An 18,821-nucleotide genomic window follows, 5' to 3' on the forward strand; every position below is an offset into this window, starting at 1 on the left:
CACTGCCAATGAATGATGAATCCACAGTATATCCAATGGGATATATGGAACGATTTACTGAATAGGTTTACAGAGTCAACGCATTTTGAGACCACGCAGGACCTCTTCATCAGGACAGAAACCTAGACAAGGTTCCTGTCCTGATGAAGAGGCCCTGCGTGGCCTCCAAACGTGTTGACTCTGGAAACCTAGTCAATAAATCATTCAAAATATCCCATTGGATATACTGCAGATACATCATTAGCAGTGCATGAGTGGCATCCCCGTCACATTGTCTTCATAGTCAAACATAAAAGCATGGTACGTTACTGTTCACATGCAGAAGATTGTCGCAGACAATTCTGCAGATGAGAAATCCCTACCATACCACACAATGGGGTGGTTTCTGCTGTAAATGTGCAGGCTCCATTCAGGTAAACATTCCTTTCTGCTAGAAATGTGCATGTCAGTGTAACTTGAAGGTTTATGAATGGAAGGTTTGCATATATTAGACTAATAAAGAGCAGCCAATGGTAGTCTTGCTCTCAAGTTTATATGACAGAACAAGAAGAGAGACAATCTGCAGTGAGACAGGAGAACGCTCTGCTCACGTACCAGTGCTCGGAGGTTCTGCTTCCGCCGTACGGTTAGACTGAGACAAGCTAGTCTCTTGAATTTTTGCCGGACTGCTGGTTTTTGGCCGACTGTCCATCAAGCTATAAACAGAAAAAAAAAAGCAAAACTGAGCAATAATTCTAGGATTTTTTTGGAAAGATTTATGAATATGTATATCACATGGTAAAATTGTTGGAAATTCGGTGGTAATGTCCACCATACTGAGCAGGTTGGACCTCCACATTTTGGATAATAATCAAACCTTTCATCGGTTGCCATCATTGAGGAGGGGTCATGAATGTGGCAATCGTTTATTTCTGTACAATCATGGCTGATCAGTAGTGTAATTACACTTATAAATCCATCTTGAGCAGTAATTACAATGGTTTTTACTTCTCACTTACTCTCTTTTATTAAGGTGCAATGTTTTGTACTGGATATTCATTCATCCAAAACAATGTTCGAAATGTTAGAACACAAGTCTTGTACAACACAGGTAAACCTACGGGTCTACACTGACTTGGCTGGAAAAGTCAATGAAAATTGTGCCAACTATAATGGTCTGAAGGCCCCCATACACACTGGACTAAAGCCGGTCAATCCTGCCAATATAGGTGGGGTCAGCTGAAAGTCTAATGTGCATGGGAGGCCACTAAATGGGGCCTGTCAGCAGGGTATTAGACCCCTAACTATAAGCATGAGTGTAAAGCCTGTTTAATACTTGTAGTATGACATGGGGCATTTTTGAGAAATCCATTCTTGAAGATTTAATCACAAGGCAGTTGTGTGGACACTCTACTTCCATGGTTACGACCACCAACAACTAAATAAATGTGCCTATGTCAGTGGCTGTAACCATGGATACCCAAGTTACTACAATGTCTTGAACATGGGGTAAGTGGCATAGCTTATCAGAAGGACTATACTGTATTTCTAACTGCAGGTATTTGCAAACATTATCACACCTACTACATATTGGGATAAGATCTTGGACATGGGAATACCTCTTTAAAATTTCAAGAATGGATTTCACAAAAATTATCCAACTAAATACTACAAGCAAGGTATGAATGGAAAAAGCATTAACAAGACTATATACTCATGCCTTTACTTAGGGGTAGAATATTCTGCTGACATGTCTAGTACTCCCACAACGGTTGTAGGAAAGAATGATCTTGCCTGTTGAAATTAAATGGCAGATGTTTTTGTTCTCCCTGGAGGAGTCTGGTAATGGAGATCCTATAGAGAACACAAGAGTGGAGCAGACCTGTGTATGCATGGGGTAGTCAGTTCTCATACTATGCACTGACCTGAAACACCATGTCTGCAAATTGAGATTCTGATTTAGCTTTTATCCTAAGTTACATTTCAAGGCTCGTTAAAGAGTAGATAGTGACTTGTTGGAAGCAGCAATTCTACAGGTGGCGCTATAGAGTTCAAGTCCTTGTCCTCTCTGAAGAGGCAATTTGCACAATAACAGCTGAGATGGATTTTGTAAATCGATTTCCTGAGAAACGACGATCTATCTTGTACATTCTTGCCCAATTGAAATAACAGATAAAACATGAGTGTCGCAATGCTGTCTCACTGACGACAAGTAATAATTGGCTCCTGTGGGAACAAGGCTGTTACTTTGTGCTTGATCAGCAGTGACGGCACGGCCGTGAGGCTCATCGGTTCACTCTTCCATGTCTATTGCTCTGAAGTCCAGGAACGGAAAACATTCAGCTTCACATTCCTTTCATCAGGTAGACGGCGGTACACAGAACAGAATGGGATGAGAAAAGCATAACATACTTGCTGGGCAGAGCTCCGTCCTCTGGGCAGATCTTCAGCGAGGCCTTAGACAAGTCATCCAAGGCGTTTCTGTATTCCTTACAGCTTGAAATTAAGCAGAGCAGAGAAATGTCATAAACCATTATCCTAGAATGTTCACGTTCTTCTCATTCTACAATGTATTATTAATCCATTTCCTTGCAGCACTTCACACGCTGCCAGAGACGGCCCTTCTCATAAAGTACACATCATCATGATAGATGGAGCACAGATATCATGCAGGCTTACAAGGAAGAATTACAGAAATAAAACTTTTTAGCAGAAACTAAAGATTTCTTACATATTTTATTGATCAGCAGCAATAAATGTTTGAATAGCAGCTTCACTAAAAAGCTTCCTCCAGTGATTACAGAAATCCTCTGGTATCCTCAGCCTGATTAAAGGGGACTTGTCAGTTCTTCTGACGTGAATAGTGATTTCTCTTCAGAAATAATAAGGGTCTGTGCACACACTGCTATTTTGGCATGTTTTTCTGCTAAGGCCTGTTTCACACTTCCGTTTTTTTGGGCCAGTTAAAATCCGCCAAAATGGCGGAAAGCGGATCCGTTGCTAACTGATGTGAACGGATGCCACCGGACCGTTTGGGTTTTTTTGACGGATCTGCCGAATGAAGAATTTTAAAGGAGAGTGGGAGAGGGAGAGGGAGAGAGAGAGAGAGAGAAAATTTTTTTTGTCCGCCACAAAGGATTTCAGGGTTAAATTTCCGGCTGACTTCCTTTCTCCGGGCATGCGCACTGTAAAATGCGGATCCTGCAGCAAAAAAAAACGTTGCAGGGTCAGTCCAGGCATGTCGGCGGACGCAAAAAATTTGGCGGATCCGCCAAAAAACGGATGGCCATCCGTCAAGATCCGCCGGTAATGCAACTCAATGGGGAAAAAAACGGATCCGCCCAAAAAAACGGCGGATCCGTTTTTTTCAAAAACCAGCGGATTTTGACTGATGGTCAAAAACGGAAGTGTGAAACAGGCCTAAGATGTCACATAACCTGAAGTTTTTCCTAGTCCCAGAAAAGCAAATGAGATCCCTATTTTTCCTTGTAGATTTGCAGCAGATTTATATCGCAGAATGTGAATTCTTTCAGCGCTTTTGCTGCAGATTTCACCCATACTGGTGAGTAGGGAAAAATCTGCACCAAACACACATTAAAAAACGCATCAAACACACATGTAATTCATACTGCATTTTTACTGCCAACATATCCGTATTTGCAGCAGATTTTCCCCAGCTAATGCTGACCATGTGCACACACCTTAAAGATTCTGGGCCTTTTTCTTCAGAATTGTGCATTGTGATATTCCTCTGTTATTGCTTCCTGACATGTATGCGTAACTTGTCTACTAGGAGTTACACTTGCTACATGGATGTATCCTTACACGTGGGCCTTGACACTCTCCAATAAGTGCTACCAGGATGGGTGGAGCCTCACCCTATTGACAAATGGAATGGTGACACCCGATTGTCAAAGGAAAATTAAAGAGGAATTGGAGAATGTTAATGGATTTTGGAATGCAGGCTTTTACCTAAGCAAACATGTTAAAGGATCTTAAGGAACCTGGCTGAACATTAAGTGGTTGGCTGCTCACATGGCCAGCAGTCACGAGAATAGGTGCCCAAAGTCATCTGTATGAATGGAGCAGTGGTCACACAAACACACTAATACTCCATTCACACAGGGGGACTTTGGGTCCCCTGTTCTCTTGAACAGTGGGCGACTGATCCGTATTGACTACATATTTATCACCTATTCTGTGAATATGTGATATATGCTGTTTTTACTGGAGAAACCCTTTAAATTACTATTTTAGAACATTCACTTTAATGGAGAAATCACAGTACCTGCGCTACCCTTGCAGCTTTTTTTTAGAACATAGCAGCTGTGCTTCAGAAACCTTTTCTGTAATAAGTATCTTCCAAAATGTCAGTATTGGAAGAAATTTATTAATAACAAGAAAAAGGTGTAAATTCTAGGTAAAATGTAGCAGTCTCCATCCAGAAATGTGTTCTGTCCAAAACGTGCAAATGGACAACGTCAAATCAAACATTTCATAGGAACAGCAAGTATTCAGCAGTTACTGCATATGATACCTGAGAGCAAACGCAATGATGGAGCTGGGCTCCTTCTCACACACGGCTATAGGTACACGTTCATGCTCGTACATCAGATAGTGCTTATCTGGATCACTGCAGAAAGACACAAAAAAAGTTACACAACTCATTACAAGAACTCATCAATGTGTTTTTCACCAAATTTTAGGAGCAAAAACTTCTACACAAGTCAAAGTTATGGAAAAATGTTGCAAGTTTTGGTCTTTTCACACCAGTCTCAACCAGGTCCGGGTGGAGCATGAGCTTCACGGGCAAAAACCACCACGTACAGTACATTCTTCAAAAGCTATGCGACTTTAGTGTGTAAGTTACGCAAGGCATGTATGCCAGTCCCTGATTGAAGTAACATTTGAGGGCCACGTGGAAGGGATGAAATGAGCCAAAGCCATTAAGTGGCGAAATGCCAGTATTAAGTCCTGAATTTACAAAGTCTTAACCACTAAGTAAATGTGTTCTACGCATACACTGTGTGCAGACTTATTGGGCAAATATTTTGACCATACCATTTTCCTGCAGATTTTCCAAGTCCGAGCTGTATAAACTTGAAGGCTTATTGGATGAAGCAGATCAGGCGATGTGTATTTGTGTAACGAGAAGGGTGAGGTCTAACGATACAACACCCTTTATCAAGATGTGCAGAATTATTAGGGAGCTTATTTTCCACAGGCAAAATTATCCAAAAAATAGGTATTAGACCTACCGGTAATGATGTTTCCAGGAGTCCATCCTGACAGCACCATGGAGGATGTCCTCCTCCTCCTTACAGGGACAGGAAAGCACACGAGAGGTTAAAAGGCCCCGTCCCACCCCTTTCCCTCAGTGATTTAACAAGTACCACAGCGTGGATAATGCCATAACTCTTTTAATGATACCATCATATTACCTGATATGACATAACATAACATAACAGGGAGGGAACTACCCGTGCTGTCAGGATGGACTCCTGGAAACATCATTACCGGTAGGTCTAATACCTATTTTCCAGGACGTCCACCTGACAGCACCATGGAGAGTACCAAAGCACCTCCTCAGGGTGGGATCACCGCCTGGAGAACTTTTCTCCCAAATGCGGTATGTTGGCTTGATAGCACGTCAAGTTTGTAGTGCTTGCAAAATGTATTCAGGCTGGCCCAAGTTGCCGCTCTACAAATCTGCTCGACTGAGGCGCCTGCGCGTTCAGCCCAGGAGGCTGAAACTGCCCTAGTAGAGTGGGCCCTTAAGGTATCTGGTGGGCTGGCGCCTTCCGACTGGAAGGCGTCTGAAATTACTGAGGTGATCCATCTTGCGATGGACGCCTTAGAGGCTTTTCTCCCCCTATTTTTACCCCCGAAGAGGATGAACAGGTTTGAGTCAATACACCAGTCATTGGTGGCCTCTAGATAGCTTATAACTGCCTGTCTTACGTCTAGGGAGTGGAGACGCTGTTCTTTCTCATTGCGGGGATTGCTGCACAAGGATGGTAGCACTATCTCCTGATTTATATTATGGTAAGAGGCTACCTTGGGGATAAATGCCGGATCTAATCTTAAGGTTATATGATCATCTCTGATCTGGAGATATGGATCTTTGGTGGACAGGGCCTGGATCTCACCTATTCTTTTGGCCGTGGTAATGGCTACCAGGAAAGCCGTCTTCCGAGAGTTGAAATGGTCATTCTTTCATTAGGCATGTAGGGGTCTCTACATAAGGATCTCATTATCAGGCCGAGGTCCCAGGGTGGGGTGAGCTGCCTAATTGTGGGGCGAAGACGCTGCGGGGCCTTTATGAATCTTACCACCCAAAGATGGGAGGCTAAAGGGTAGTCGAAGAAGGCGCTCAAAGTCGAAATCTGGACCTTTAACGTGCTGGGTTTAAGGCCTTTATTATATCCCGACTGTAGGAAGTCTAGGACACTAGGGAGGTCGGGGGTACCTGCCGAGAGGTCGGACCTGCCACCTTCCAGGTGCAGATGTTACCGGTTTCCTGCTGGCCAGTAGAGTGGATATGACCTGCTCGGATAAGCCCTTTGCTCTCAGGATGTCCCTTTCAAGATCCATGCCGAGAGGTGTAGCCTTGCTGGGTCTGGATGGCGAATCGGACCCTGGTGGATAACGTCTTCCTTCAGGGGTAGCTTGACTGGGTTTCCTACTGCCATGGCTCCTAGCAGCGGAAACCAGCTCCTCTTTGGCCAGTATGGCACTATTAATATCACCGAAGCGCGGTCCTCGCGGATCTTCCTGAGTACCGCCGGTATCAGCGCCAGTGGTGGGAATGCATACAAGAGGGGTTCCCTCCAGGCCTGACTCAGGGCATCCACTCAATCCGGGTGGTCCGCCGGGTTCAAGGAGTAGAATCTGGCGACCTTTGAGTTCTTCCGGTTTGCAAACAGGACTATACTGGGGGTCCCCCAACGCTGACATAGCTGATGGAAGATTTCTTCGTTTAGTTCCCACTCTGTCGGGCTGACCTGCTGTCTGCTTAGATAGCCTGCTATTATGTTCTGAGAACCCTCCAGGTGGATTGCCGTTATGGAGAGGACCACCTCTTCTGCCCAGGCGAATATTCGTCCTGCAAGAGCCTGGAGTGGTCGATGTCTCGGACCTCCTTGGTGCTTCAGGAATGAGACTGCCGTTGTGTTGTCGGACAATTTCCGGACATGTCGATTTGTCACTACCGACCGGTTCTGACGCAGGGCTTCCCAGACCGCATAGAGCTCCCTGAAGTTGGAGGATCTGTTTCTGATGCTGACCGGCCATCTTCCCTGGAAAATTCTCCCTTCTACGTGGGCTTCCCATCCCCACGTACTGGCGTCTGTGGTGATTACCACGTACGGCGAGGTTGACCATAGCACGCCCACCTGTAAGTTCTGGGGCTGTATCCACCACCATAGGGATCTTTTTACCGTGTCTGGTAAGGATATGGACCTGTCGAGAGAATCCCGACGCCTGTTCCATCCTGCGAGGATTTCCTTTTGCAGGGGCCTCGAATGGGACTGGGCCCATCTGACACATGGAATGCAAGCCGTCATCAGACCCAGGACTTCCATTGCACCTCTTATGGAGGAGCGATGTTTCAGTAGTCCCCTGACTCTGTCCTGAATTATCTGCTGCTTTTTTCTCAGTAGCCAGGATATCCTGTCTCTTGAATCTAGAAGGACTCCCAGGAAGATCTTCCTGCTTTCTGGCTTTAGGTCTGACTTCTGTTAGTTGATCAGCCAGCCTAGATACTCCAGTGTTCTGATCGGTCGGCTCCTGTCCTGAATGAGCCTTTCTTCTGATCCTGCGACTAGGAGAAAGTCGTCTAGATACGGTATTATAACGACTCCCTGATTTCTCAGGTAGGCTACCACCTCCGCTACCAGCTTTGTGAATATTCGGGGGGCTGAAGCCAGCCCGAACGGAAGGCACTGGAACTGGAAGTGGCAGGTCCGGGACGGTAGACTGATTGCGAATCTTGGTAAGCTTTGAGATGAGGGATGGATGGGGACCTGATAGTATGCACTCTTCAGGTCCAGAGTACACATGACGGCATTCCTGTCTATAAGTTGAATTGCCGAACGTATTGATTCCATTCGAAACCTTTTGTATACCACCCAAGCATTTAGGGGTTTTAAGTTTATGATCGCTCTGGCCTCGCTAGATGGTTTTGTAATGGAGAATAGGGAAGAGTAATGACCTTTTCCCCTCTCCTGCTGCGGAACTGGCACTATGACCTCTGACCTGAGCAGGTCCTGTAGATCTGCCCACATGGTAGAGTCTTCCGGGACTATGGTGGGGGCAATGTATCTGTCGGGGGGAGGTGAATAACATTCTATGCTGTACCCTTCTGTGATGGTTCTGAGGACCCACTGGTTCTGGGTTACCTGGCGCCACCTTGCTGCGAATCGTCGCAGTCTTCCCCCGACATTTATGGCGACATTGCCTTCTAGACCTGGAGGATGACGCGAAAAGAGGGGCTTTGCTTCTCCCTCCCTGGCTCTGAGTGTTTCTAAAGGAGCCCCTGTTGGATCTACCCTGGCTCCTAAAGTCGGTCTGTCTCCTGAAAAAGGACCCTCTACGAAAGGACTGGGGACGCCTGGATTTTTCTTCTGGAAACCCCTTGTTTTTGTCAGACACCTGCTCTAGGATGCTATCTAGAGCTGGCCCGAACACCCTTGAGCCTGAAAAGGGGATGGAGCAAAGCTTTGCCTTTGAAGCATTATCCCCAGACCAAGACTTCAACCAAACCACTCGCCTAGCTGCGTTGGAAAGGGAGCTGTTTCTGGCTGCGAATCTTACTGGCTCGGCCGACGTATCTGAAAGGAACGCAGTGGCTGATTTCATCAGAGGGAGGGAAGCTAGGATCTCAGATCTAGGGGTCTTGTTGGATAAATGCTCTTCCAACTGCCCCACCCATAGGAACATGGACCTGGCCACCGAGGTGGCTGCTATGTTAACCTTAGTAAGGGCAGCTGCCGTTTCTCATGTTCTCTTTAATAGAACATCCGCCTTCCGGTCCATCGGGTCTCTGAGACTTGATGAGTCCTCGAAGGGGATGGCGGTCTTTTTGGTCACCTTAGCTACAGGAACATCGATTTTAGGAATTTCCTCCCACAATCGTGTTTCCTCTGGGTCAAAGGGCAGTCGGCTCTTAAAGTCCCAAGACAGTACAAGTCGACGTTCTGCCTCTTTCCATTCTTCTAGGACCATTGTCTTAATGTATTCGCTTACGGGGAACACCGTTTGTTTCCGAGCGACCAGTCCGCCAAACATCAGGTCCTGTCGGGACTGCGGTTTTGGAACATCCTCGATCTGCATGGTGTTCCTTACCGCCTGCACCAAGTCATCAGTGTCTTCTATCTTAAACAGGTATTTCCTGCCTTGGTCCCTCCTGTCAGTCGGGATCTCCCCCTCCTCCTCGGGATCCGAGTCCCGGGGGTCTGACCCCTCAGGCGAGCTTCTCTCCGAGGCTAGCTCCATCTCCCACCTTGGCCGCTTCCGGCTTGGCCCCGGACTAGGGGACTGCTGCCCTGAGAGACTGGATCTGGAGGTCTGTACCTCCTCCCGAATCAAGGATCGCATCTCGGCAAGGAGGGACGGCTGCTCGTCTCTTACAACCCTTGAAGTGCAGGGTCCGCAGAGAGTCTTGATATAGGAGTCTGGCAGCTTTACCCTGCAAACTGGGCATCTGACAGATTTAGATGTGGCCTTTGCCGAATCCTTAACCTCTGTCGGGGTGCTGGGGTACCCTTCTCCTGTACGATACAGAACAGGGATAGTTGGGTCAGTTGTCCTGGGCTGCGGGGAAGGCCGTGTGGGGGTTGGATTGCGCCAGGCGCACTTACCCATCTGTCGGCTGGCACCTCTGGGTCCATACCACCGAAGCAGCTGTTGCGTGCGGTGAGCTGCTGGCGTGCGGTGAGCTGCTGGCGTGCGGTGAGCCCGTTGACGTGCGCTAAGCCTGCTGGCGTGCCCAGGCTGCTGGCGCGCTGATTTCAAGTCGGTGCGTGACGTCATCACCGCGCCGCGGGTCCTCCCGCGATGACTGAGATAGCGTCGGCCACTTCCGCTTCCTGCCTAGCTCTGAAGCCCTGCCCGCCGGGCGTCCTACCATGGCGGCGCCCACCCGGCTTTCTGCGGGGACCCGGCTTCTAGCTGCCCCTGCAGCGTGGCCCGGATTCTGTCGCCGGCACCCGCACCGCCGGCTGCGTGCGGGGACCCGGCTTACCGCGGCACTGCGGTCCGGCCTGGAGCCGAGAGCCTCCCACCGAGAGGAGCGGCTCCCTCCAGGAGCGACGTCCTGCTCCTGGCTTTGGGGCAGAGGGACTCTGCACAGGGAAGTGTCAGCCCTGGGCATCCTGACGGGGGAAGGATTGAACTGGCAGCCCGATCCCCCTGCGCCCTCCGGTAAGCTTCCTGCTCTTCCTCTCGTATGTCCCTCCACGCAGGGACAGGAAAGACACTGAGGGAAAGGGGTGGGACGGGGCCTTTTAACCTCTCGTGTGCTTTCCTGTCCCTGTAAGGAGGAGAAGGACGTCCTCCATGGTGCTGTCAGGTGGACGTCCTGGAAAGAGAGGTTTAACAGACTCCGAAAAGTCAAAGAGATTACATGTCTTACACTGGCTGTATGATCTCGGCCTGGTATGTCTGACTCTGAAACCCTCTGGCATTTCAGAAAATAAATATACTTTAAATATACTTTAAAGGCCACTGGAGAATACGTCAGCCAGGCGGCTCTCCGTGGCATCTCCAGTGGGTGATTGACACCAAGTGGCTCGGTCCCTGGCGGTTTCTAAAATATGTTTTTCCAGCATGCCTAGCTGAGGTCATACAGCCAGCATCCGATTCATGCTGCCCCTGCATTGGGGAGCATGTATCAGCTGTCAGGTTACCTTTAAAACTTTAGTCACTGTTCAAAGATACTTACAAAGGGAGTGGAATAGGGTTATAATTATTTCCAGGTAGCAGGTTTGCAAATATTGCTTTCATAGTGGACTTCTCCTTCACCTGACTGTCCGTGGAGCCCAGCAAATGACCATCAAAAACATCTAAAATAATGACAAAATGTGTTACAAATTAGTGGACAAACAGAAAGGTGTTCCAAGTAACAGATGGATATGAGAAGTACAAAGCTGCTAAGCCAAGGTCATCGTTAGGATAACCTAGGGTGCGCGCATACAATCACAGCACAAGGCTCCTCTGTAATACAAAGAACGCCATTCAGTAATCCCACTACAGTGCAGCGCGCCTGCAGGGATCCCCCACACACTGGAAGAGAAAACCAGCCACAGAGGAAGTCTTAGTGCAGACGAGCATCAGCTTTGTTTATATGGCTAGGTCCCGGATACATTCTCATCAATTATTCATGAACCAAAGTTAGCACAGAGCACAAGTTATTCTAATGGCTAACAAATCAGCGCTGGCGGCGCCTGAAGACTCAGCGCTCCCCATTATAACCCTTCTCCACTGTTCCGCAGCACAACACACAGACAGAGACAACAAAGCAATAACTTGGTTTTGTACTTGTTTAGCATTCAGCGAGTCTATTTTCAGAGGCTGATGGTTCTAGATGCTGCCACATAAAGCACCACTGACAAGAATATGAAAAGGCTTGTAAATTGGATGCAGATGGCAGTTTTGTGAGAATGTCTCTACATAAAAAGAGCATATTATATACGTTATAATGTCTCCTGACCATTAATAATGTCTATAGGAAAAATCTCTTACTAAAAACATTTATGAACAGAGGAAATCTCAGAAATTCAATAAGATTTCATTTCCAAGAAGAAATATGGATTTTTGTGAGTACTCACCGTAAAATCCTTTTCTCCGAGACACTCATTGGGGGACACAGAGACTGTGGGGGACACAGAGACTGTGGGTGTGTGCGACTGCCGTCTGGAGGCCGACACCAAGTATACAAAAAAACAAGTTAGCTGCGCCTCCGCCGCATACACCCTCGCCCCGATAGCGGGCGGAAACCAGTTTAGTGCAAAAAGCAGTAGGAGAAGCAGAAAGCGAATTAGCCTTACCGCAGAAAATCATATGTCTGAAAAAAGGACCACCCTACGATAAAGAATTACACCAATTAAACTAAACAAAAGCCAACCGGCTATTAGGGTGGGTGCTGTGTCCCCCAATGAGCGTCTCGGAGAAAAGGATTTTACGGTGAGTACTCACAAAAATCCTTGTTTCTCCTTCGTCTCATTGGGGACACAGAGACTGTGGGACGTCCTAAAGCAGTCCCTGGGTGGGAGCAACTCACCAATCCACACCGCATGCCCACCTGTTTAAAGGTGTGCCACTGCTGCCTGGAGAATTTTCCTACCCAGGCTCGCATCCGACGAAGCCTGAGTATGCACATTGTAATGCTTAGAGAACGTGTGCAGGCTTGGCCAAGTTGCCGCCTTGCATACCTGCTCTGCCGAAGCGCCCAAGAGGCGCCCACTGCCCGAGTCGAGTGCGCCCTTATTCCAGTTGGAACCGGCGCGCCTCTAATACGGTAAGCCTCTTGAAGAGTAAGGCGAAACCATCTGGCTATGGTCGACCGTGAGGCTGCGAGCCCCTTCCAGCGCCCTTCGGGGATCACAAACAACGAGTCTGTCTGGTGAAAAGGTGCTGTCCTCGACACATACCTCCTGAGGGCTCTTACTAGGTCCAGCGTGTGGAGCGCCTTCTCCACTCTGTGTACCGGGGCTGGACAAAACGAAGGCAAAACAATGTCCTCATTAATATGGAATGAGGACACCACCTTCGGCAGAAACGGCGGCGGTGGTCTCAGGACTACCTTATCCTTAAAAAAGGTCAGAAACGGCGCTCTACAGGATAGGGCTGCCAATTCCGAGACCCGCCTAATAGAGGTTATGGCTACCAAAAACACGACCTTCCTGGTAAGGTATGGCAATTCGACTTCCTGTAACGGCTCAAAAGGAGCTTCCTGCAGGACAACCAGAACCAGATTAAGGTCCCAGGCGTCTAAGGGAGCTCTAAAGGGGGGCACCAAATGTGAGACCCCCTGAATGAATGTCTTGACTTGCATATTGGTAGCGATCTTTCGCTGGAAAAGGACAGACAAGGCCGATATCTGTCTCCTCAGGGAACTCGGGGCTAAACCTGCGTCTAGGCCTGACTGCAGAAAAGCCAGGATGTTGGGAACCGAGAAGGACAAAGGCGCAACCCCGTGCTCTCGACACCAGAGAAAGAAAACCTTCCAAGTGTTATGATAGACCCTCACCGAGGCCGGCTTCCGGGCGCTAACCATTGTAGCCAACACTTCACGCCCAAACCCGTCTGGGTCAGAACCCAGGATTCAACGGTCATGCCGTCAAACACAGGGCCCCTAAGTTCGGGTGGTAGATCGGCCCCTGGGACAGTAAGTCTGGCCGTTCCGGTAGATGCCATGGCATGTCTGCGAGGAGCTGTACTAGATCTGCATACCAAGCTCGACGGGGCCAGTCTGGAGCCAGCAGAATTGCCGCGACCCTCTCTATCTTGATTTTTCTGATTACCCTCGGGAGAAGAGGCAAAGGGGGAAACAGGTATGGGAGCCGAAACTGGCTCCATGGAAGAACCAAAGCATCCACTGCGATTGCTCGCGGGTCCTGGGACCGGGCAACAAACCTGCCCACCCTGGCGTTCTCCCTGGAGGCCATCAGATCCACGTCCGGAGTTCCCCACCGTTGGCAAATCTGCTGGAAGACCTCGGGGTGAAGGGACCATTCTCCGGCCACGACCCCCTGCCGACTCAGGAAATCTGCTGCCCAATTTTCCACACCTGGTATATGAACCGCTGAGATTACTGAGTGGTGCTGATGGGCCCAACGGAGTACATGTTCTATCTCGCGCATGGCTGCCTTGCTGCGTGTACCTCCCTGGTGATTCACGTACGCCACTGCCGTGGCGTTGTCTGATTGGACCCGGACTGGGCGACCCGCTAGCCAGTGCTGAAAATGCTGCAACGCCAACCGCACCGCTCGAATCTCCAACAAGTTGATCGGAAGATGAGCCTCCTGGGGGGACCACTGCCCCTGTGCCATGTAATGACGAAATACTGCTCCCCAACCGAGAAGACTCGCGTCGGTTGTGACCACCAACCATTGATCTGGAGGAAAGGGTTTCCCCTGAAGGAGAGAGGAGTCGCACGTCCACCATTGAAGTGCCCGCTGGACCTGAAAAGACAACCTGCACTGATGATCTAGGGAGAACAGACTCCTGTCCCACGCTGCTAAAAGAGCGTGCTGCTGGGGATGAAGATGAAATTGCGCAAACGGAATTGCTTCTATTGCTGCTACCATCCTCCCTAGAACCCTCATCCCAAAATGAATCGTGTGAGGGCCTGGCTGCTTAAGACTCCGAACTCCCTGCCGGAGCGCCCGAGCCTTGTCTTGAGGGAGAATTACCAACCCTCGGGAAGTGTTGAAAATCATCCCTAGGAATGGAATCCTCTGAGCTGGGGTAAGAGATGACTTCTTCCCATTGACCAACCATCCCAGGCGAGATAGGGTATGCAGCGTGATGCTGACATTCTCCTCGCATGCTTGAAAGGACGGCCCTTTTACCAAAAGGTCGTCTAAGTACGGCAACACTACTATGCCCCGAGAATGAAGAATGGCCATAACCACCGCCATTACCTTCGTGAATACCCTGGGCGCCGTGGCCAACCCGAACGGCAGAGCCACAAACTGGAAATGCCGGCCATTGATCGCAAAACGAAGGAACTTTTGATGAGGGGGAAAAATAGGGATGTGCAGGTAGGCATCCTGAATATCGATTGAGACCAAATATTGTCCCACCTTGACCCAGACGTGGCGGAACCTGAGCAGACGACCGCCTACTCTGCTGTCCTCGAGTACCTGATGCCTCGAGTCATTTTGCTGAGGGCATCTGGGACCTGGCTCCCCTTGACCTGGGTGTACGGCCCCGCATCATCCCCAGCGGGTTGGCTCTATACGTGACCTGGCGCTCTCTGTCTTGGTTATAGCGAGCTGGGGCGGTAGAACTGGCCGCTGTTGCCCATCCTGGGGCGCAAAATGCTCGAAAGTGCGCCTGCGGTTGAAGAAGAGGCGGTCTACTCTTCTGCTGTGGGAGAAAGGTGCTCTTTCCCCCTGTGGCATCCGAAATAAGTTTGTCTAACTTCTCTCCAAAAAGCCGGTTACCCTGATATGGCAGGGCTGTTAACGACTTTTTAGAAATTGAATCAGCCCGCCATAGCCTTAGCCACAAGGCTCTCCTAATGGCGATAGCGTTTGCCGCCGCTAGCGCTGCGCAATTAGCCGCATCCAAGGACGCATTAGTCACCCGCCATCGCGACCTGCTTTGCTATCTCAGACACCTCTATCGGCAAGTCTCTCTCTTGCAGGACTCCATTCAAAGACTCTGACCATGACATCATGGCCTTGGCCACCCATGTTGCCGCAAATGACGGCAAAAGCGCTGATCCCGATGTCTCATACACCGAGCGGGCTAAACCTTCTATGAGCCGATTTGTGGGGTCCTTAATGGAAGAACCACTAGGCACTGACAACAATGATCTTGAGGCCAGGCGTGACACTGGGGAATCCACAATCGGAGATTCCGCCCATCTCTTACAGAGCTATGGTGCAAACAGGTATCTTGTCTCTAGCGTTTTTTGTCCCGAAAAACGCTTCTCTGGACACTCCCTGTGCCGTTGCACCATGTCCTCGAATTCTGGATGAGTGCTAAACACCCTATGTGGTCGCCTGGCCTTTTTAAAAAATATTTTATGCCCTGCGGTTAGAGAGACATCTTCTTCAATACCTAGAGTCTGATTGACAGCCTCAATGAGACTGTCTACCGTCTCCCGACACCCGGGGGTATCCAGGTCCAAGGATTTCTGCACATCCTCATCCGAACTCTGCTCGCTCCCAGACAATGGTGACGGAGAGCGAGACGCCGCACTCACGGATGCCGAAGCACCAGAGGGGCCCGGAGACGCCATATGGGATCTTTCCCTGTACGTCTGTTTAGAGAGAGTGCGGCCCCTGCAGGCCGGCGGCTCCTGTGAGGTGGGTGAACCTTCCCAAACCGGTGAGCCGTCGTCTCTACCCCTATCCGGGGCCTGAAGGGTCTCGATCGCCTTCGTAAGTGAAGCCATAGACCGAGAAAGTGATAACGCCCATTCTGGGGGATCCGACCCCCTGGGCTCCGTTGGAGGGGAAGGCTCCTGGGCGCGTTCGGAACTACAGGCTTCACACAACTTAATAGTCTGCGCTCGCGGTAACACAACCGGAAAGTGTGCTTTTTCCCTTTTCCAGACATACTGCCGAAACAGCCAATTTTCTCTCTCTCTCCTTTTTTTTTTTTTTTTTTTTTTTTTTTTAAGGCAGACAGGCCTGCTCCATGGCCGATATCACTGACCGGAGGGATTCCATCCGAAAGTGCCTGACTCTGATGAACCTGTTTAGGAGCTTTAGGTCCAAAACCGTTCTTACTGTTCCGTCCTTCTTGGGGACCGCGAACAGGTTGGAATAAAATCCTTGAGCCTCTTCGCCCTCTGGTACCGGGACAATGACCCTGTTGCACTGAATAATCCTGATGGCTCCTAGCAACACCTCTGCACGGGATTCCGATTAGGGAAGCCGGGAACGAAAAAATCGCTTTGGAGGGTGTCCGATAAACTATCTTGTACCCGAATGACACTAATTCCGCCACCCATGTGTCGTGTGCCCTAGTGTGGCCGAGACGGGGTCGCACTTACCCGGCTCCTGCTCCTGCTGCTGCTCTCTCTGGGTAGGCTGCGATGCTTTCCTGACCGTGGCCTACCCTGTTCTGAAGCCGGGGCCTCAATTCTATCCAGCGCCCGCCCTGGACATGGGGGCGGCGCCGGATCTGACGTCACGCTGGGGGGCGGGCCTTCTCCCCACGGCCTAGGCCGAAGCCGCGGGCTAAATTTAGGCACTGCCCGCCCTGGCGCTTCTCCGCTCATCGCTACCCCCCTGAGGCGCGCTCCTTCCCCAGCCTGGGAACCCACTGGCCACAGGTATGGGCGCGCTGCCCTGGAGGAAGGAGGGAGGAAGGAGGGAGGAGGGAGGAAGAAACTGAGGGAGCTGCTGCTGATACCGCCGGCAGGAGAGGGGAAGCCAGCTCCAGCACCTGGAGTGTTCGTCCTGCAGCTGATTTCCCTAGCCTGGATCCTCACGCTGCCCAGGGGCTCTCCCAGCCCAACCATACCTCCTTGTGACCTGGCGCTCTGTCTTCCCCATGAGGTAATCCATCTTCAGACGGTGCAGGCACCCTAGCTCCATCCGCCTTGTCTGGGCGAGGAGAGGGACCGTCCGCCGCCACGCAGCACCGCCGTCTAGCGTTGGTGGAGCAGTGGGGCCGCACAGACTAGTCTTGTGCCTCTGTGCAAGCCCATGGTTTCGTTACCTAGGGGTGGACAGGGCTAAGTCTGGCATAATGTCCCACGTCGCGGGAGAGGAAACGTGGAGGGACACTCGCACGTGGTCGCCCGTTGATGGTTTGGGGAAATCGGATCCTTTCAATAGGATGCGTTGCCCCTGTCATATCTTCTCAAAATAAAAAAGAAAAAATAGATGTCTGGGGAAAAGTCCCAGAGATGTCCCTCGGTGCGGGAAAGGATACGCGGAGGCGATACTCGCGCGTGCTCGCCCGTTGATGTTTGGGGGAGATCGGACCCTTTCAATAGGGTCCGTCGCCCCTGTCTCCTCTTCATAGCGAGAAAATATTTAAAAAAAAGAAAATAGTCTGAGACCCAGACTGCGTGTGCCTCCATCAGACACTAAGCAAAAACTGGTTTCCGCCCGCTATCGGGGCGAGGGTGTATGCGGCGGAGGCGGAGCTAACTTGTTTTTTTGTATACTTAGTGTCGGCCTCCAGACGGCAGTAGCACACACCCACAGTCTCTGTGTCCCCCACAGTCTCTGTGTCCCCCACAGTCTCTGTGTCCCCCAATGAGACGAAGGAGAAAATCTACAGAGGTGACGTTGGGTCACAATGTACAAGTCATGGCAGATTGTACATCATCCCTCAAGTAATCAGCGAGCATGGAGGAGAATAGTAAGTCCACATTCACTACCGATTCCTGCTCTAGTGCTTGTTAACATTTCCTAAGTGAAAAACAAAAGTAAGATAAAATGGTAAAAGAAAAAACCCTTTTGATTAACCTTTAGCTTTATTGTAGCATTTCAGTTATGACATTTACATGTCATTCTTATATTTAAGTGACATGCTTCAAAGCCTTGGCCTTTAAGTACTGGGCAGTTTGATCATCCTTAAAGGGAACCTGTCAAACTATAACACCCCCCTGCTCTCAACACTCCCTTCCCCCATTCCCTCTAAAAGACTGTGGAGCCAATTAAAATATAAGCTAGCTGATTTCTTAAAGGAGTTGGTCAGACTTTTTTAATACTGTAGGTGTGTACCTAGGCTGTGGAATGCTGACAGTGTGTAATATACTCCCTGCTGTCAGTATTTTGCACCATTGCCCAGATACCATACTTCGGAATGTGATCAGCTCTACTGATTCTGGAGACGCTGGTCATACCCCGTCAGTTTTTTTTTTGTCTGCCTCCTTCTGCTTCCTCTGCAAAAGCGCTAGAAGCAAAACCAGTATTTGTGCAGAGACTCCTTATCAGTCTCCTCATACCTGCATAGTCCTGTAGCTTCATGTGAGGCGGCAGCACAGCTAATTGGATCAAGCTGTGCAATCAGCCTTGACTAGGCCCAATGAGAGTCTCCCTCCTCTGACTGCACAGGGAGACCAGAGAGGAGATAGTGCAGCTGTCACAGCTCTCTGCTCCTCAGGCTTTTGCACCTAGCATTGCCACAAGACCCAAACCCTGTCC

At 49.7% G+C, this 18,821-nt stretch overlaps 1 protein-coding gene across 3 annotated transcripts in view; it reads right to left on the bottom strand.

Moving 5' to 3' along the window:
• The window catches only part of PIKFYVE (phosphoinositide kinase, FYVE-type zinc finger containing), a 603,254-nt gene that overhangs the window by 194,362 nt on the left and 390,071 nt on the right, over positions 1-18,821 (bottom strand). For all 3 annotated transcript variants that reach the window (XM_073558214.1, XM_073558213.1, XM_073558215.1), the window contains 4 exons: positions 10,922-11,042; positions 4,517-4,612; positions 2,392-2,475; positions 595-695 (listed from right to left, as the gene is read on the bottom strand). In XM_073558214.1, the coding sequence (XP_073414315.1) occupies positions 595-695; positions 2,392-2,475; positions 4,517-4,612; positions 10,922-11,042 (402 nt within the window). The remainder of the gene's footprint in view (positions 1-594; positions 696-2,391; positions 2,476-4,516; positions 4,613-10,921; positions 11,043-18,821) is intronic.

Source organism: Dendrobates tinctorius, unplaced genomic scaffold, assembly GCF_039654945.1.
Source record: "Dendrobates tinctorius isolate UK_male_01 unplaced genomic scaffold, ASM3965494v1 ptg000254l, whole genome shotgun sequence".
In the NCBI taxonomy this organism is placed as follows: Eukaryota; Metazoa; Chordata; class Amphibia; order Anura; family Dendrobatidae; genus Dendrobates; species Dendrobates tinctorius.